Here is a 21,066-nt window from a genome sequence, read left to right on the forward strand (position 1 = left end):
CCAGATCGTTTTCATCGCCCGCGGCGCCTGCCTCAATCCCGTAGGAAGGAGGCGAGGCGCGGGGGGCGGCTGAAGCGGCTTTTTCTCACTACAAGAAAAAGCCTACGACCGCAATGCTGTCATGGCTATGTTCTCGTACTGAAAACATAGATAGACCATTCAGAAAAACGCTGCCTGCGTGTGATCGCAACCCAGGAATGCAAGGCAGTTTTTATGGCCGTCAGAGGTGGGGAGAATCAACGCATCCAGAAACTACACAGAGGTGGAAAATCGTCTTTAAAAAGACGCGTCCTGAGAAGGACGTTCAACGCCGCTGTGTTTTGCTCTTTTAGAGCGAAATTCACTCTTTTAGAATAACTCTTTCGAGTTGTCTGCGCTGTCGAAGCGCCCAGGGGCAAGAATGCACAGCCGTGCACGAATGAGAAAGCCGCTGTTATGCGCCGTCAGATCCAACAGCATGCAGAGCGTCAGAGGATTAAACAGGAACTGGGTGTGTGACTCGCAGCAGACTACATGCACGACCATCGGCTCCGAAGAAATTTTCTGAATGAACTCCCGTATTTGCGCCGCTTAAATACCCGTATGTCAGGGGGCGGGACATGCAAATACTGGTTGCCAACTCTCATTGGCCTTTTTTCATAGTCCAGAGGTGAATATCGGTGCTCAACAGAGACCCCTAGTGTCGCTTCTCTGACACAACGTGGAGAGAGCGACAGAAGGGGAACCCTGTTTGCCCTGTTTAGCATCTATTTTCTTTATATGCTTAATGGCATGAACAGTGGCATCATTCTGTACTCCCATGGCCTGTATCTGGGTTTTTGCAACCTCAGCTGCTCTGTATATCTCCATAGCTCTGTCTAGAGTTAAATCAGCTTCTCTAAGTAGACGCTCTTTCATCCTTGTGTCTGGTATACTGAAAACTATTTTGTCCCTGATCATATAATTTTCAGCTGCCCCAAATTCACAATGTTTATACTTCTGGCGCATTTCTATTCCCATTGATTCTGTCATCATCAGTGACCAGAACTGCTGGTGCTCAAAAACTACATTTTTCTTGGGGCTGCAGTTTAGATGTTCATGCCACTCCGGGCTCTTATGTCCTTGAGTCGACATCTCAAGCTCATGTCTGAGACCTCTCACGCTCTTGTGAGCACACTACACAACCGTAGGGGGTCCGGACAGCCACAGCGCGGCTGCGTGGGTATTCTCGCTCCCAAAGCGCTTTTCCAGCGCAGCATCAAAAGTGTAGCTTTTTGAAAAGGGAACATCTCGGGTTACTTAAGTGTAACCCTTGTTCCCTGAAAAAAGAGGAACAAGATGCTGCGCTTCATTGCCGCTCTGGGATGCCCCAGGACTGCTCTTCAGAAAAAATACCTGACGACGCGCCTGTGATGCCTCTATTCATAGCCCTGCTGCAGGTGCATCCAATGATTACACCGGCAGAGGCTATAAATTCCAGTCAATTTTCATTGACATGTTGCACATATATTCACAGCTGGTCACACCTAAAGCTATTCCCAAAGCGCTTTTCCAGCACAGCATATCATTCCGCTTTTGTCAGGGAACAAGGTTTACACTTAAGTAACCCGAGATGTTTTGTCTTTAGTCGGGCAGTATATTGGTGTGACAGGTAGCATACCTGAGAAGCAGAACTGCTCCTTTTGATCCAACAGCAATGTCTGGGAGACTGTCCCCGTTATGATCTAGAGAGGATTGACTCAGTGCTAGTCCAAAGAACTGTAACCCTGAACGCACAGATGATCCAGAAATCCTCTAAAATTACACAAAGAGAGAGAAAGGGATGGGCAGAGGGGGAAGGACAGAGTTTTAGAGTGTTGGACAGAGATAACCAATGACATGAGAGGTGTTTTAACAAGTGGTTAAATCTTCCATTGAAGGGACATCACAAAAGACTAATATTGACAGACCTGTGAATACGTAGAAATTATTCTATCAATTTGCCCATTAAAGATGTATATGCTTCCCTGTCCATCTTCTTCTAGGGGAGCTCCGATCAGTACATCCCTGAAACCATCTCCATTCAGATCTGCAGGACTGGCCAGAGAAGAGCCAAATCGTCCTCTCTGTCCAGCCATGCCTTCCAGCACCATAGAAAAACTGAAGTATGGCTGCAATAAAAAAAATAAAAATAATAATAATAATTTTAAAAGGAGAATAAGTTACCCAAATTTTGGAAAGAAAACGCTAACAGGATTAAATAATGAAATTGTCATAAATTGATAATTGAAAGGTACATGGCATATTTAATTTGACACAAATGAAAACAAAGTTATGAGGGATACTACTGTAATACAGTCCGTTCCATGAGTTAGACTGTTGTATAATTTTGTACTGATTGCAAAGTTAATAAAACAACAAAAATACTGCAAGTATTTCCAAAGAATTTGCAGACCACAGGGACCTGGGTATCTCAGCGAGTATTGACGCTGACTACCACCCCTGGAGTCGCAAGTTCGAATCCAGGGTGTGCTGAGGGACTACAGTCATGCTTCCTAAGCAACCAAATTGGCCTGGTTGCTAGGGAGGGTAGAGTCACATGGGGAAACCTCCTCGTGGTCGCTATAATGTGGTATAAGGTGGGGCGCGTGGTGTGTTATGTGTGGATGCCGTGGAGCATTGCGTGAAGTCTCCACGTCGCTTTTGGACAAAAAGATACAAAAATATGATCATAACACTGTCTGGTAACACGTGCATGTAAAATGGCTAGAAATAGCATTATAGCTTATTTATTTTTATTTCTTCTGCTCCAAACCTACTTCAAAATGACTTCTCTGTCTGCTCGTATGAATGTAACACATCATAAGAATGTGTTTCACCGCGGCTCAAATGCACTTTGGATCACATCATTAAATGAAACAAATGTCAATAAAATGCAAATATTCTCTTCATTAATCAAAATGCTTTTTTAATGTAACTGTATTCTAATTATGAATTATTTAAATTGTGGAATACAGTTACTTATATTTTGTATTTTAAAGACGTAATCCCGTTACATGTATTCCTTTACTCCCCAACCCTGTTGGTGCATATTATTGCCGTGTATAGCTTGTGAGAGCATCGTCATCAATTCAGAATGTAAACAAGACAAATTGAGCATTTGGGTCCTATTTAAATGCTCTTCTAAACGACACCCAAAGTGGTGTGACCGGTGTCTGAATCTTCGCAAACTGTATCCTGTTGCTCAGCTGTTTTGAACTAATTTTAACCCCTGAATGAAGAACAAGGAACAACTTTTCCGGAAGTATATCATGGCCTAAAAGGTGCGTACACACTGCCAGCGACATCGCGCGCGACAGCGATTCAATACCATTCATTTTCGATGCGAGCACAGCGACTTCCGGCGACACGAGCTGTCGCGACCGTTGGCGTTAGATGTGGGCGTGTCCAGCGACGCGACAAAGTTGAGAAAAGTTCAACTTTGGAGCGACTAACGGAAGCGACAGCCAATAGGAGAGACGACGGGAGAGCTCACGTGATCCTTCTCTCTCTCTCTCTCTCTCTCTCAGCTCCTGCAGTAACGGAAAGATGGATGAAAGGCTAATTCTTGCTGTTAGAAATTTTCAAGTGCTCTATGATATGTCTCTTCCCACGTACAAGGACATTTTTAAGAAAAATACTGCGTGGAAAGATGTATCTGGGATCACTGGGATTTTATGGACCCAGACAGACCGGCATTTGCATTTTCGCCGCAGATAAACAGCCGCTCTGGCAAACAGCACGCCTTGTTTCTCATTCATCTTTGATATAAAGCATTTTATGTACTGATTCCATTTATATTTAGTCTTTTCCCTCCAAAATGTTTGTTTTTAGTGGCAAGAAAAGAGATTCGCTGTCAACAGCAATGGAATGACATCCGTGAATGTCATTTATAAACGTTACTAGGCAACCAGTAGTGGGAACGCCCACTAGCGACTTCACCGCCAGCCACTGGCGACCTGCAGTGACAAAGTCGCTGGCAGTGTGTACGCACCTTAAGACTTCAAATGCCTCACAGTCTAGCTTTCCATTGCATCAAATTAAATATGTCATCTACCCTGACATCCTTACTTGGCTCTAAATTCATATTATGAGTTAGATTTTAAATATGGAACAGATATTTTTAACTTACCTGCCGTGAATATAAGTACACAAAAACTTTGCCTTCACAATGACCGTCTATATAAGTTGGTGCAGAAATTAAGAGAAGATCTGTTTTTGTATCAGAGTTCAGATCAACCACACAAACCTCAGCTCCAAAATATGAACCAATCTGAGGCTGAGAAAGAAGAGAGTCGATTAGCAGGTAATTTACACAAGTTATTTGTGATACAGCATGACATCTACACTTCATTATAAAAGTGCAAAATTACTGCAGCATGTACAGTATGAAATATTAGTACAACATTCCTATGGCTTGTTAAGAAATTCAAATACAAAATTAACTGAAATGTAAAGGAATGTACTACAATTAAATGCAATATGCCACACAACGTAAAACACAGATGAGGCACTGTCTAGGTAGGAATGGTTGTTATTGCAGTCAAATTCTTATCCCACCAAATGAAGATTTTCTTTAACGGAAAGAAAAGTCGATCAATCAAATCACTTTATTGTCACACGACCATATACACAAGTGCAACAGTGGATGAAAGTCTTGTGTGCAACAGTGTATAAAAAACTAAACCAAAAATTCAGTAGTTGTATTGTGAAGAGAATATAATTTATGAAAGTCCAGTGTGAGATAATAAGATTAATAAAGTGCAGTGCTGATGTATATTGATTGTGATAGATCAAGTGTTCAAAAGTATGATTGCTTGGGGGAAGAAGCTGTCATGTAGTCGGCTGGTGCGGGTCCTGATGCTGCGATACCGCCTGCCTGATGGTAGCAGTGAGAGCAGCCCATGGCTCGGGTGGCTGGAGTCTCTGATGATCCTCCAAGCTTTTTTCACACACCGCCTGGTATATATGTCCTGGAGGGAGGGAAGCTCACCTCCGATGATGTGTCTGGCAGTTTGCACCACACTTTGCAGGGCTTTGCGGTTGCGGGCGGTGCTAACCAGGCAGTGATGCAGCCAGTCAGGATGATCTCTACAGTGCTGGTGTAGAACCGAATGAGGATGTGGTTGTTCATTCCAAACTTCTTCAGCCATCTCAGGAAGAAGAGGCGCTGGTGAGCCTTCTTCACAACGGCCTCAGTGTGGACGGACCATGTGAGTTCCACAGTAATGTGGACACAGAGGATCTTGAAGCTGCTGACGCTCTCCACCGGTGCTCCATTAATGGTGATGGGGCTGTGTCCACTACAAGCTCCTCAGTTACTTACTGACGTTGAGGGAGAGGTTGTGCTCCTGACACCAGCATGTCAGAGTGTGCACCTCCTCTCTGTAGGCTGTTTCATCATTGTCAGTGATCAGACCTACCACCGTCGTATAGTCAGCAAACTTAATGATGGCATTGGAGATATGTGTTGCCAAACAGTCATGTGTGTACAGGGAATACAGGAGTTGGCTGAGAACACAGCCCTGCGGGGCTCCAGTGTTGAGGGTCAGTGATGAGGAGATGTTGCTGCCCATTCTAACCACCTGACCTCTGCCTGACAGGAAGTCCAGGATCCAGATGCACAGCGAGCTGTTTAAGCCCAGAGCCTGGAGTTTCACATCAAGTGTGGAGGGCACTATGGTGTTGAATGCTGAGCTTTAGTCTACAAACAGCACTCTCATATGTGTTCCTTTTTTCCAGGTAGAAGAGAGCAGTGTGTATTATAGATGCAATGGCACCATCAGTGGAGTGGTTGTTGCGGTAGGAAAACTGCAATGGGTCCAGTGAGGTGGGCAGCAAAGAGCAGATGTAATCTCTGATTAGCCTCTCCAAGCATTTGCTGATGATGGGGGTCAGAGCAACAGGATGCCATTCATTTAAACAAGTGATTTTTGATTGCTTTGGTACAGGCACAATGGTGGACATTTTGAAGCATGTGGGGACTACAGACAAGGAGAGGGACAGGTTGAAAATGTCTGTAAAAACACCAGCCAGTTGGTTCGCGCACACTCTGATGATACAGCCCGAATGCCATCTGGACCTGTGGCTTTACGGGTGTTCAACCGTGGGAAGGATCGGGTTACATACACAACAGAGACAGAGTGAACCAACATCTGTAGCGTCAGCCGCGAGTGCTCTCTCCGCGAGGGCAGTGTTATTTCCATCGAAACAAGCATAAAATATATTTAGCTCGTCCGGGAGAGAGGCAGTGGTGTTCAAGGATGAGCTTTTATTCCCTTTGTAGTCTGTGATGATGTTAATTCCCTGCCATATACTTCTAGAGTCGGTGGTGTTGAACTTTCCTTCAATCTTGTGCCTGTACTGGCATTTGGCTGCTCTGATGGTTTTATGGAGGGCATAACTGGCTTGTTTATGCTCCTCCGCATTCCCGGAATTAAAAGCGGTATCCATGGATTCTGGTTGGGGTAGATCCGTATTGTTTTGGTCGGAAACAACGTTCTCTACTCACTTCCTGATGAAACATGTAACGCTATCAATGTAAACCTCGATGTGGCGGACCGGAACATCTCCCAGTCCACGTGATCAAAACAGTCTTGTAGCATAGAGTCTGATTGGTCTGACCAGCACTGGATCATTCTGAGAGTGGATGCTTCCTGTTTCAGTTTCTGCCTGCAGAAGCAGAACGGAAGAGTTGTCTGATTTGCCAAATGGTGGGTGGGGGAGGGATTTGTAGCCATCCCGGAAAGGAGAATAGCAATGGTCCAAAACCTGGTCCCCTCGTGTGTTGAAGCTGATATGTTGGTGGTATTTTGGTGCGATAGTTTTCAAAATGGCTTTGTTAAAGTCTCCAGTCACAATGAACATTGCCTCAGGGTGTGAGGTTTCCTGCTCACTTATACTCCCATACAGTTCCTTGAGTGCCCGGTCTGTGTCGGCTTGTGGGGGGATGTACACGGCAGTGATAATGACCACTGTGAATTCCCTCGGTTGACAGAATGGTCGACACAGAAGCATGAGAAGTTACAGATCAGGATAGCAGAAAGACTTGATAAAATGTATGTTCCTCTAATCACACCAGGATTTGTTGATCATAAAACATACACCACCACCTCTGCTTTTACCTGAGAGGACTTTCGCTCTGTCCGCTCGGTGCACGGATAACCCTGCGGGTTCGATGGCTGAGTCTGGAATCTCCGCAGACATACAAGTTTCTGTTCTCATACAAGTCCCTCATCTCCCGTTGGAAAGAGATCCGCGCTCTCAATTCGCAGAGCTTGTTGTCCAGAGATTGAACATTTGCCAGTAGAATACTGGGTAGCGGGGGTCAATTTGCACGATGAGATGTCTTACTCTGATGAGAACGCCGGCTATTTTTCCCCTTTTGCTTCTGTGTTTCCACATCCGGGCTGTCCAGACAAAGGGCTCAGCTGCCGTTTTTGTAAACAGCTGGTCAGCATTGAGGAATTTGAAGTCCTACTGTACATCACACCATTTCGTCTTTATACATATACTGTATGTAAATATGTGGATGAATATATGTTGTCTTCTGGTGTCAAAAAGCTAAAAATATTTGATTAGAACATAACCTTACAGTATAGTTTTGTGGAAATTTTCATACAACCTTGGGGGAATCCAGCAGCAGGTTAGTTGTGTTGGTCGCTAGTTTTGAAATGCTCACTTGTCCTTTATGCCGGTATCTTGGTGCTCCCAGAATCACAAACTTTTTTCTCGACCTTGTTGCGATTGTCATTGAATAACCTTTCAAAATTGATGATCAATGTTTTAATTATTAAGGCATTTATTTTGTGGAACACAAATCATTTTGTAGAGTATCCACATTGCTCTCAGGCTATTTATCTGGCAGTTGAATTTGCAAATACTTGAATGAGATTTGAGAGCTACAGCAGAAGGCAAGATTTAGAAGACTTGGAGTATACAGTAGCACAAGATGCATTTAGATTATCCACACTGGCTTCAATGTGTTGTATTTTTGGCCTGTATTTAAGCAGGGTCTCACCTAAGTAGCTATCAAACTCATTTCCTTCCTGGAAGACTGATGAATGGCCATTTTGATAGTATTCTTGATATCCACCCTTCCCCTGGAAAGCTCCCACAGCACTCAATATCAGGCTTATCTTAACAAAAATAAAAAATAAAGAAAACAATTATTTTTCTTATATGATATTTCTATTGTAGTCTTTTCAGTTATATTTTCGTCTAGCATTGTCCATGCTAACCTATTGAATACCATATTCATTGTGTTACTTTAATAGTGTATTAATAATGTGTATATATATTATACTCTTCATTCTTGATTATGAGGTTATCTATCTATCCACTGCATTTTTGACAGCTAACTTTTAATTGGTTTAACAAAACAAATTCATTTGAAATTACACTTATATTATTATCATAAGCTTTTTTAAGAGTTTAGTTACATTTGATGTAAAAACTGCACTAAATCCATCCTGTGCAAATTCCAATGTAGCAGAATCCCCAGTGGACTGGATTCCTAAGAGAAAATGTTTAAGAGTATAAGCATTGCAAATAATTAAATATGATATAAGATAACAAAGGGTGAAAAAAGGTGATTGAGACAATGGGACACCAAGACTCTTATGTGTACATTTCATGTTCCATCACAAACAAAATGCATTAACATTACAATATGCTAGCTGAGTTTTCATGCGATAAAGTATCACATTATTAATTGGTCTGCACTTTTGGGGTAGTCTCGAATATTCTGGACAAAGTTCTGAATTAGCTTATTCTGGACAAGAACCATGCATTTAGACAGGAAGAGGAGTCTGACAGATATGTATAGTGATCAGTCACAATTCTTATTGTTCCATGGCATTTAGGGGAGAGTTTATTTAAGAGATAACTAAGAAAACAAAGCAGAATATACAGGTCTGCTCATAGATATTTAGTTTACTAGCTACTAAGTGCCTCAAACAAAACTCTGAATAGCGTTAAAATATTTGATGCTGCTGGATCAACCCTTGTGATCTTGTTATGCTGCTTGTCCAGTCAAATAAGTGGACTAGAACTGATGGTTGTATATCCATATTTAATAAGTTGATCAGATTCATTAGAATGGAAATCAAATTGTAATCACTAGGTCAACCACTGATTAATTTGCATTCTACACAGCTTGTGATTTTCAATCTTCTGTCTTCACTTTCACCATACCCCTCTTTGTATTTACAAGCATACCTTCAATTGCAATGTTCTCTTCCAGTTTTTCACGAATACTGTCCAGTGCATCAAAGTTAGTCACGTTAAACACATGTTCGGCAGCAGGTGTGGATGCAATAATTTCTAACTGTTTAATTGTGGAGAGATCATCAAAAGCTTCACCAATCTTTAAAAAATAAATAAAAAGACAATGTTACAAAATATAAATTGTCTTGAACAGTATCTGAAGGTTCTTGTTCTTGTCTGGTGCAATAAAAAAGGTAACAAAATAGTGTTAAAATCATATGAAGATCACGCAATCTTTGGGAATTTAGTATTGTAAAGTAAAGCGTCTATTTTAGTGTTCAGGAAACTACTTCGAAATTGTAGCTCACCAAGCTACAAGCTACACAAAGTAGTTAATCTACAGTTAAACTACTCTTTTGAAAAATGTATTAGCTACAGTGCAAGCTACTGACAAAAAGTAGTTAAGTACATTGAACTTACATAAGGGGGCAATATATTTTCAAAAATATAATTACCCAATGATATCATTTATAATTTAATCTCATACATATTTTTTCTGAATGTATGAAAAATATGTTCATTTACATGAACCATCCACAAAAACCAATTTAATGGAATTAATCTCACTTTCACATGCTACATATGAGAGTTAGGAACATTTTAGGTGATTGTTGCCTCAGTTCGCACACTTATAAAGGTGTGTGCACATTACAATGTGTCATTAAAACAATGATGTAGAATTTGGTCAAGCTACAATGCATCTTCATAGAAAGAAGCTAGACTATTTTGAAAACAATTTAGCAACTGCCATGCTGCTGAAAATGATTAAGTTCAGGTATCAAGCTCTACATGTTGCAAGTTGATAGATTCTGGTTATCTATTAGCCAATTATCTTGAGTTATCTCTCATTGTGTAACATTTAAATTGTTCAGTTTTGCAGATAAGCCAGTTTCACTGCAGCACACTGTTAGCATTTTTTCTCTAAAAATGCTATTTACTCAGGTGGTTGCCAGGGTTCTCTTGTATCAGCTTACACTAGAAGGTTTTCTTTTGTCCATGGCACACATAACTTGGCTAATTCACTAGTTAAATAAACTTTGGGCTTTCCTGGTCTAGGTACATGTTATGAGTCGGCTCACTGGTTGTTTATCCATTCTGCCAAGCTGGCCCAGCTACACGTTTAGATTTAGTACATCAGCATTACGAGTTGGGAGGAACAATTAGCTAGCATACTTTTGGCACACATAGCTCTTCAGAGCAGTAATACAAGTCTTGGTGGTAGATCTGCATTGTTGGGGGAGTGTGTGTTTTTTGTGTGTGCTTGTGCAACTTTCCAAAGTGCAGCTTTGTTGGGGGATTGTATATATGGCTAATTGTACAACAGCAGAATGCCCCACTTGCATGCTGCAGCATGTCCTGTTTTTCAAACTGTGCAAGAGCAGCAGCATGTCCAAATGCTAACACATTATGTTTGTTTATGTTCTTGCAGTAACAAGTCTTTGTACTTGCTTTCCAGCAGCGTAGCAGATGTAGTACGCCAATACCAATATGTTAATATGTCATACCCACATTAATGTACTGACTGAAATGTAGTCAAGCTACTAGTTTCTTTTAGTTTACATTTACATTTATGCATTTGGCAGACGCTTTTATCCAAAGCGACTTACAGTGCAATTATTACAGGGACAATCCCCCCCCAGAGCAACCTGGAGTTAAGTGCCTTACTCAAGGGGCACAATGGTGGTGGCCATGGGGTTCAAACCAGCGACCAGCGACCTTCTGATTAACAGCCCTGTGCTTTAGCCACTACGCCACCACCACTCCGGGTGGTTTTAGTTATCTACTACTTAACACTGATCTCTTTCACCAACCTGATGTCAAAGAATACATAAATGAAATGACATCTTACCCCAACAGCAAATCGAATGATATTCTTCTCTTCTGCCTTTTTAACAACATCTATGAGATGTAGTCCGTCATTTGAGTTACCATCAGTAATAACAATTAAGATTTTAATTGCTGATTGCCTCACTCCTCCCTCAACTGTGAATAGACCAGCACTGTACATTGGAAATAAGATATCTTTATATGGCAAAATATTATACACAGTGTTGAGAACTGTTAAAATATTTAGGTTATGTCATTTATACACTGACATACTACTCAAACTGTTGTTGATAACAATAGAGCTGGCATACACAAGTTGTTTTATGGCGCGTGCAGTGAAGGTAAATTCTTTTAGTTGTTTTATCTCTTCCAATATTGTCTTCCACTTTTGGAGATCTTTGGCCATTTCAAACTTGGAGTGAACTTCATATTTAGTGGAGAACTGTGCTACTGCAAACTACAAGACAAGGGAAAGTACACAAGAAAATTGGTATGTACAAACAAAACAAACTGGGTTTGCATGTCAAACAGAGGGTTTCTTCCTGTTTAAGTTGGTTGTGGACTGCAATGTTAAACCACACATTATGTTGTCACACAAAAGTGTGGCATTCTTGTGACTATAACTGTGTACATCTAGGTTACTAGTGTAACCCCCGTTCCCTGATGGAGTGAACAAGATGTTGTGTCTATTGAAGTGACACAAGGGGCTTTTTTCGGGAGCCTCGGATACCTCTAAATATGAAAAAGGCCAATGCCAAATTGGCGAACAGAATTTGCATGTCCCGACCCAGACATAAGGGTATAAAAGGCGGGATGTGCCTCTGTTCATTCTTTTCCAGTTCTATTCTTTCAGGGGGAAAAGACCCTGTGGAAACTACATCCTGCCCAGGCTGGGGGGAGGTGAAAAATGTGGCAAATACGTCACATGGGTTTTCAGGCCACATATGGAAGAGGCGCGGTTGAAGATTCTACCTAGCAAGGGAGGAGTTGCTACAAACACAGCGAATGGGGGGCAGAGGGCACTGCGCAAGGGAGATGCGGGTCCGCCGGCAGGGGACGAAACCGACTCAACTAGGAGATTGTAGAATCTCGGAAAGGTATTGAGTGTCGCCCAGCCTACTGCTATAAAGATGTCTGCTAGAGAGGTGCCGTTGGCCAGTGCCTACGAGGACGCCACACTCCTTGTAGAATGTGCTCGAACCCGCAAGGGGGGCGGGCACGGCCTGGGTCTGATAGGCCAATGCAATGTCATCGGCTACCCAGTGGGCAAGCCCCTGTTTGGAGACAGCGTTCCCTTTCCGCTGTCTGTCAAAGCAAACAAAGAGCTGCTCAGAGAGTCTAAAGCTATGTGTGCAGTCCAAATAGGTACACAAAGCACGTACCAAACACAACAGTGATAAGGCTGGGTCTGCCTCTTCCCAGGCAGCGCTTGCAGGTTCACTACCTGGTCCCTAAAAGGGGTCGTAGGAACCTTGGGCACATATCCCTGTCAAGGTCTTAGGATGACATGAGCATCTTGCCTGGATCGAACTCCAGGCAAGTGTCGCTGACAGAAAATGCTGCAGGTCTCCAACCCTCTTGATGGCAGTGAGCGCAATCAGGAGGACCGTCTTCTGGGAGAGGGCACTCAGCTTGACTGATTCTAGAGGCTCAAAGTGGCTCTCTGAAGGCCCGAAAGGACCATGGAGAGATCCCATAAGGGGAACAGGCATGGCCTGTGAGGGTTCAGCCTCCGGGCTCCTCTTAGAAACCTGATAATCAGGTCATGCTTTCCTAGGGACTTACCGTCCACCGCATCATGGTGGGCCACTATAGCGGCAACACATACCTTTAAGGTGGAGGTGGACAGCCGCCCCTCCAGCTTTCCCTGTAGGAATGAGAACACTGACATGACTGTGCACCTCTGCGGGTCTTCAGATCGGGAAGAATACCGATTCACGAACAGGCTCCACTTCAGGGCTCCCAGTTCTCCTGGGAAGCAACCAGGTCTACCTGTGCTTTGCCATAACAGTCCCAGATCAGTTGGACCACCAAGGGGTGGAGCCTCCACTCTCCATTGAGCTGTCATGTTGAGGCTGCCCGGGATATGAGTGGTGTGCAGCGACCTCAGTCGGTGCTGACTCCAAAGGAGGAGATGGCGGGTGAGTTGTGACATATGACGAGAGTGCAAGTCGCCTTGTTGATTTTTTTACGCTACCATCGCTGTACTGTCTGAACGGATCAAGACATGCTTGCCTCGGATCAGTGGGAGAAACCTCTGCAGGGCAAGAATTACAGCCAGCAACTCCGACCAGGAACCGGCAGCTGCGTGCCCGTTGCACACAGTGCCCCAACCCTGTTTGGAGGTATCGGTGGTAACCATGATTCACCTGGACACCTGCTGTAGGGGGACTCCTGTCAGCAGGAAACAGAGGTCTGTCCAGGGGTTGAATAACTGGACTTTTTCACCACAGGCTTCACTATGTAACAATACATCTTTTGAATTCCATGCCATTACTACAATGCAAACCACAAAATGACATGTTGTTGTCATCTATCGCCCTCCAGGTCAGCTGACAAGATTTCATGAGGAGTTGGATGTCCTGCTGTCCTCCTTGCCAGAGGATGGCAGGCCACTTGTGGTTCTTGGCGATTTCAACATACACCAAGACAAGCCCCAGGCCATTTAACTGAATACTCTTCTGGCCTCATTTGACTTGGAAAGAATACACACCACAGCAACCAGCTGGACCTCATTTTTACACATAACTGTACCACCTCAAGTATTCTTGTTACACCTTTATATGTCTCTGATCACTACTTTGTTCAATTCAACATGATTCTCCCATCCATAGTAAAACCGACTCCACCTTTGAATTTCCTTTCTCCATAACCTCTGTTCCCTCTCACCCTCTCGCCTTTCCACTGATGTCTCTGCCTCTCTTCCCACAATAAATGCATTTTCCATGCTTGATGTAAACACTGCCACAGACACACTTAGCTCTACTTTAACAACCTGTCTAGACAACATCTGTCCTCTCTCCTCTAGACCAGCACGTACTACACCTCCCAGCCCCTGGCTGTCTGACGTCCTTCGTGAACATCGGACTGATCTCAGGGCAGCTGAGAGGAGATGGCGGAAATCTAAAGATCCAGCCGATCTAGGTAAATATCAGCTTCTGCTTGCAACTTTTTCAGATAACGTTAAAGCTGCAAAAACTTCATATTACCAGACCAAGATCAACAGCACCACAGACACTCGTAGCTTGTTTAGAACATTCAACACACTTCTCTGCCCTCCCCCTCCACCACCTGACACATCACTGACAGCAGACAGCATTTTTTACTAATAAGGTTACAGCCATCAGCAATACATTCACAGCACCACACCCTGTCAAACACCCACCTCCTGTATGCAACTCTTCTTTCTCTATGTTCTCTCCTTTAACTGACACTGAGGTCTCTAAACTCCTCCTCTCCAACCACCCCACCACCTGTTCCCTTGACCCCCATTCCATCACACCTTCTCCAGGCCATCTCTCCATCCATCCTACCTGCACTTACACACATAATTAACACATCTCTTCTTGCAAGCACTTTTCCCACTACATTTAAGCAGGCTCGAGTAACCCCACTGCAGAAAACCTGCACTTAACCCCACACAGATAGAACACTACAGACCAGTCTCTCTCATCCCATTCATGGCAAAAACACTTGAAAGGGCAGTTTTCAATCAGATCTCTGCCTATCTCTCCCAGAACAATCTGCTGGATGACAATCAGTCAGGCTTCAAAAGTGGACACTCCACTGAGACTGCCCTGCTGTCTGTCACGGAGTTGCTGAGACAGGCATAAATTGAATCCAGATCATCCGTTCTGATTCTGCTGGACTTTTCTGCTGCCTTTGACACCATCAGATCCTACTCTCCACCCTCTCTAAACTGGGCATCACCGGAACTGTGCTTGGCTGGTTCAACTCCTATCTCTCAGAAAGGTCCTTTGAGGTAGCCTGGGGAGGGGAGGTATCCAAGCCACATCAGTTACTTACTGGGGTACCTCAGGGATCAGTGCTTGGGCCACTTCTCTTCTCCATATACACAACGTCATTAGGACCCATCATCCAGTCACATGGTTTCTCTTACCACTGCTATGCTGATGACACGCAACTCTACTTGTCTTTCCAGCCCAACGACACCACAGTGACCACTCGAATCGCTGCCTGTCTGGCAGACATCTCAGCCTGGATGAAGGAACACCACCTGCAACTCAACCCAGCCAAGACCGAACTACTTGTCTTTCCAGCCAACCCTGCTGTTGAACACAACATCACCATGCAGCTGGGTCCAACTACAGTTTCGCCTTCCAAAACGGTCCAAAACCATTGATGATGAGCTAAATTTCACAGACCACATCTCAAAGGCTGCAATATCATGTACATTTACACTCTACAATATCAGAAAGATAAGACCTTTCCTCTCTGTACATGCCACACAACTGCTCGTTCAGTCACTTGTCATAAATAGACTGGACTACTGTAACGCTCTCATTGCAGGCCTTCCTGCATGTGCTATTAGACCTCTCCAAATGATCCAGAATGCAGCAGCACGTCTGGTCTTTAATGAACCTAAGAGAGCACATGTTACGCCACTCTTTGTCTCTCTCCACTGGCTGCCAGTTCATGCACATACTAAATTCAAGGCTCTGATGCTGGCATACAAAACAGTCACTGGGTCTGCTCCAGCATACCTAAAAACATTTATGCAGAGCTACGTTCCCACCAGAAGCCTGTGGACGGCTAAGGAACATCGCCTTGTCGTACCAAAACAAAGAGGCACCAAAACACTTTCCTGGACTTTCAGTTTCATCATACCATGTTGGTGGAATGATCTTCCCAACTCAATCCGTGAAGCTGACTCACTCTCTATCTTTTTTTAACCAGTCACTAAAAAAGAAATGTGTCTTGTTGCACTTAAATCTGTTTTGTATACTATTCTGATGATAGTGAAACTTTGTAGTATGGCACTTTTCATACCACTGTCTCCTTAAGATGATTCGCTTATGTTTTCCTCTTTTGTAAGTCGCTTTGGATTAAAGCGTCTGCCAAATGAATACATTTAAATTTATTTAGCTGACAGCAGAGGGGGGTGAAGATCACACGATACGTGCCATGGCACCATGCCCATCTCGCGACTTGAGCCTGGAGCCAGTTCTGGAGAGGTCTCATATGCATCAACCCTAGCGGCACGACCTCTGGAACTGCTTTAGAGGAACCATCATGCCTACTTTGAATGACGAGAGGCAATTCAGCACTTTGCCCTGACTGGAGGAACCAAACGTCTAGCCGTGAGGGTTGAGGGGAGGACGGAGGGTTCCAGTACAGCCCCACACTCACGACGGCCTGGGCAAGCATATCAGGCATCTGGGAATCAGCCTCAGACTGGGTTGGCAAGCCTGAAGGCGCTGCGACACTCTCCGGTGCAGCCGCGACGTCATCATCTTGCTCCATTGCCCCAACGGAGACATCAGTCTGGCTGTGAGGTGAGCCAGACTAACGTCGAGCCCGGACGGAAGCAATGGAGCGTGCTGGGGGACGGCTGGGCCGCACCCGCTGAACTCCCCAAATCACCTCCGTTGCCAGCCAGGTCGTCCTCAATCCCGTGGGAAGAAGGAGCAACGTGGGGGGCGGCTGGAGTGGCGTTTCCTTTGAGAAAGGAAAGACACGAGCACAACGATGCCATAGTCAGGTTCTCGCAATGAGTACATAAACCATCCACAAATGCTGCCTCGGTGTGATCACGACCCAGACACACAAGGCAGCGCCTATGGCCGTCAGAATCTGCCGCATCCAGGAACAACGCAAAGGTGGAAGGGCATCTTGATAAAGACGTGTCTTGAGAGAAAAGATTGCTCTTTTAGAGGAGTTGTTTGCTCTTAAAAGTCTGTGGAACGCCCAGGGACGTGGACTGCACTGGCGTGCAGAGAAGGGAGAAAGCCACTGGCAATGCACCGTAGATCCAACAGGAAAGCTCTCTAAGAGGTGAGTGGAACAGAAGTGAGGTTTTTCAGCTCGCTGAACACACACAACCACCAGGCTCTGAAGAAAGAATCTGACTGAACAGAGGCACATCCCGCCTTTTATAACCATATGTTCGGGGGCGGGACAGGCAAATTCTGTTCGCCAATTTGGCATTGGCCTTTTTCATATTCAGAGGTATCCGAGGCTCCCGAAAGAAGCCCCTTGTGTCACTACAATCGACACAATGTCGAGTGAGTGACTGAAGGGGAACTCATTTCTATGCACTTTGTACAATTGAGACCAATAAAAATCAAGTATTTAAGTAAATAAAATAATCAAAAGCATTTACTCCTACCTGAGCATTGCACTTGGAAAAAGTCTGCATTATTGTTAAAACAAAAGTTTTCATTTTGATAAAATCTGTATCATCTACACTCTCAGAGCCATCCATTAGAAAAGCTATATCTACTTCTATGGGGCAGCCTGTGAATGAGGAGTTAGAAGGAAAAAATACATATGATTAGATAATCAAAAAAGCAATACAAAATTATATAATGTATGTATTTCATTTTTAATCTTACTTACTTCTCAAAGCACTTGGTATGGATGTACTCACTACATTGTTTTCACTGATATTAAAGCACATGCCATTAAAGGTAGTAATTACTTTGCAATCTTTTGGAATGGTTGGACCACAAACCTGAAGGAGAGTGAGAACATCATGGTTACTGTTGTAACCTCCGTTCCCTGATGGAGGGAACAAGAAGTTGTGTCAATTGTAGTGACAAAAGGGGTATTCCTTGGGAGTCTTGCATACCTCTGAACTTGAGAAAAGGCCAATGGCAAATTGGCAGACAGAATTTGCATGTCCCGCCCCTGGACATACAGGTATTAAGGGAAGCGTGCATATATCTGTCAGTCAGGTTTTTGCACTGAGGAGCCGAGAATAAGGTACGGCCCATTACAGTGGTAGGAATAGTGTCATGGCAAGGGGGACACAACGCCTCGTTCCCTCCATCAGGGAACGGAGGATACAACAGTAACCATGACATTCCCCTTCTGTCACTCACTCGACAGTGCGTCGATTGTAGTGACACAAGGGGTCCCATTTAAAAGGCCATGCACTAAACCGTGTTACATGAACTGCTGGGAAAAGGTGCAAGCAGGCTGTTGTGTGCTAGAAGCAGCTGTGTCGGCCACACGTAACCCTCCCCAATGCCCCCAATAAAAGGAGTCATATACCGTTCTTAGGTTCCCAGTACCCGCATGGGAACAGGAGACATGACTCTCTCTATGTTTCTCGCATAGAGTTTAAAGCGGCTGGGGCTATCTTAACGCTATAGATGCGTCGGGGAAGGCGTCCTTTTCCATTCCTATTCTTTCTGGGGGAAAGGCTCTGCGGAGACCACAGGTTGTAGAATCTAGAAAAGCTGTTGGGTGTTGCCCAGCCACTGCTCTGCAAATGTCTGCTAGGGAGGTGCCATGGGCCAGTGCCCACGAGGATGCCACACTCCTTGTAGAGTGTGCTCAAACCCGCAAGGGGGCCTGGGTGTGATAGGCTAGGGAGATAGCATCAACAACCCAATGAGCCAACTTCTGTTTGGAGATGGCATTCCCTTTCTGCAGTCTGTCAAAGCAGACAAATAGCTGCTCAGAGCATCTAAAGCCCTGCATGTGGTCCACGTAGATACGCAAAGCACGTACCGGACACAGTAACGAAAATGCTGGGAAAGAAAAAGGGAGAACTGAGGATTCTCCTCCTGGCCCTCCACCGGGGGACGGAGTAGTCTTGCTACCAGCTCCGGGGCAAATGTCTGACTTCTTGGGTGCGTCATCTCAGGAGCGTTTAGGGGCTTTACAAACTCTAGAAGAAGCTTATGCCCCCTGGAGACTGCTGGGCAAAGTCGTTAATGGTGTCGCTGAAGAGACCGAGCTGGAAGACTCTTGACAAAGTTCAGCCACAGGTGCCGTTCCTGGACCACGAAGGTGGCCAACGCCTGCCCGAGTGCTTGCACTGTGACCTTCGTAGCTCTGAAAGCGAGGTCGGTGGCAGAGTGCAGTTCCTGCAGCACGTCGCAATTGGGACTACCCAGGTGCAGATCTTTGAGTGCCTTGGCTTGGTATACTTGCAGGAGAGCCATGGCATGCAAGGTGGAGGAGGCCTGTCCAGTGGCGCAGTAGGCTTTTGCAGTCAGTGACGATGTTGTCCTACAGGACTTGGAGGGGAGTATCGAGCAGTCCCACCAGGTGGCGGTGTTCTCGGGACACAGGTGGATCGCAACCACCCTGTCCACCTATGGGACCTCCATGTACCCCTGGACCACCCCACTGTCCAGGTAGTGAGAGCGGACGAGCGAGGAGGTCGGTTCCGGGCAGTTAAAGGTGCCCTCCACAAACTCGCTTGGGCTGGTAGCGGCACCTGGAGCCGAAGTACCAATCATCAAGCCGTGAGGGTTGGGGGGAGGACGGAAGTTTCCAGTCCAGCCCACTGCTCACAGCAGCCCAGGAAAGCATGCGTGTCAGACTCAGACTGGGCAGGCGAATCTTCAGCGTCAGATGCCTGAATGCTCTCCGATGAAGCGGCGATGTCATCATCCCGACCTGCGACGTCAGTTCCAACAGAAGCTCTCTTGCAGAGGTGGGTGAAGCAGTTGTGAACACAGCTCGCTGATCACACAAACGCTCGGCTCTGAAGAAAAAATCTGACTGACAGACGCATGCCCGTTTCTCTTTATACCTGTATGTTCTGGGGCAGGACATGCAAATTAATTCTGCCAATTTCACATTGGCCTTTTCTCAAGTTCAGAGGTACGCAAGGCTCCCTAGGAAGACCCCTTGTGTCACTACAATCGACACAGGTCGAGTGAGTGACAGAGGGGAAAGGTTTTAAAAACATATATTATTATAAATTCAATAATGTCTGACTGATTATTATATTAAGTGAAATATTAAAAGCAACAGGTAAGGCATGAGGTCTCTTTAATATAAAATGTAAAATGTAACTTACAACGGAATTGGAAGATTGTGGATCCTTAGTCATAGAAAGTCCAAGAGACATGTTAACAACTTCAGAAGGCACTTGGATAATAAAAATGATTAAAATCTATATGAGATTTTACAAGAAACAGGATTTCAACAAGCTGAAGACAAAATTAGGAAAGGGCAAATACCATTTAATGTTACCGGCGAGCAAGATTCCTCTGAAATGGCACAATTATAAACTTGTCCTCTCACATTATGACTGGATTGAATTAAAGGATCACTCACAAGCAAACTATGGAAAAGAAAAGGAAAATATGTGTTAGGTTTTTGAAATGGGTGATCTATAAATTATATCTCATGATCTAACTTAATCTAAATTCATATGATAAGGTAAATTGTATCCTGTCCAACACAAGACCCACATAGTTTTGTGACATACCAATTCTGGATGTTAAAACAGGAAGTTTTGTACTTGTTTTTATTCGACAAAAATTACAGCACTAGTTCTCTTTAAAAGAGTAATGTCTTAAAACACATTAAACCCTCATATATGTACAGTAGTTGAATGTAAAACTCAATTTAATCCTAATGCAGTTGTTTTTAATAACATGGACAAATTAAATATGCAATCAGTTGGTAATCAGCGGCCTCATCCTTACAAGTAAGTTGACTGTCCTTGGTGTAGACAATAAAATATGTGACACTCAGTTCAAAACAATTTTATGCAGTCGTCCACAACAGGAACAAACAATATTTTAACATCAAACAAGTCAAATATAAAGTTATTTTCCTTAAACATGTTATTTTACTCTACTGTAATATTATAATTGGATTATACATTGTTTTTCTCTCACCTATATGTATCTCTTTGTATCACTCTATAGCCAAAGCCAACATCATTGTTTCTTATGAAGTACTTCCAGGTCACAGGATCAATGTTGAATGCCAGCACTAATTGAAAGGCTGGATGGTGCAAATTAGGACAAATATAACACAAAT

General features: G+C 44.2%; 1 protein-coding gene across 1 annotated transcript in view; it reads right to left on the bottom strand.

Moving 5' to 3' along the window:
* Positions 1-21,066, bottom strand: part of LOC127627237 (uncharacterized) — a 94,772-nt gene that overhangs the window by 68,459 nt on the left and 5,247 nt on the right. Inside the window, exons 2-15 of the mRNA XM_052103579.1 lie at positions 20,922-21,030; positions 20,256-20,359; positions 20,093-20,163; positions 17,671-17,785; positions 17,441-17,568; positions 11,403-11,548; positions 11,114-11,264; positions 9,217-9,364; positions 8,439-8,512; positions 8,018-8,135; positions 7,622-7,758; positions 4,130-4,276; positions 1,929-2,129; positions 1,640-1,773 (exon numbers count right to left, since the gene is read on the bottom strand). Coding sequence (XP_051959539.1) covers positions 1,640-1,773; positions 1,929-2,129; positions 4,130-4,276; positions 7,622-7,758; positions 8,018-8,135; positions 8,439-8,512; positions 9,217-9,364; positions 11,114-11,264; positions 11,403-11,548; positions 17,441-17,568; positions 17,671-17,785; positions 20,093-20,163; positions 20,256-20,359; positions 20,922-21,030 — 1,783 coding nt within the window. The remainder of the gene's footprint in view (positions 1-1,639; positions 1,774-1,928; positions 2,130-4,129; positions 4,277-7,621; positions 7,759-8,017; positions 8,136-8,438; positions 8,513-9,216; positions 9,365-11,113; positions 11,265-11,402; positions 11,549-17,440; positions 17,569-17,670; positions 17,786-20,092; positions 20,164-20,255; positions 20,360-20,921; positions 21,031-21,066) is intronic.

The sequence above is a fragment of the Xyrauchen texanus genome, chromosome 33, assembly GCF_025860055.1.
Source record: "Xyrauchen texanus isolate HMW12.3.18 chromosome 33, RBS_HiC_50CHRs, whole genome shotgun sequence".
NCBI classification, from domain to species: domain Eukaryota; kingdom Metazoa; phylum Chordata; class Actinopteri; order Cypriniformes; family Catostomidae; genus Xyrauchen; species Xyrauchen texanus.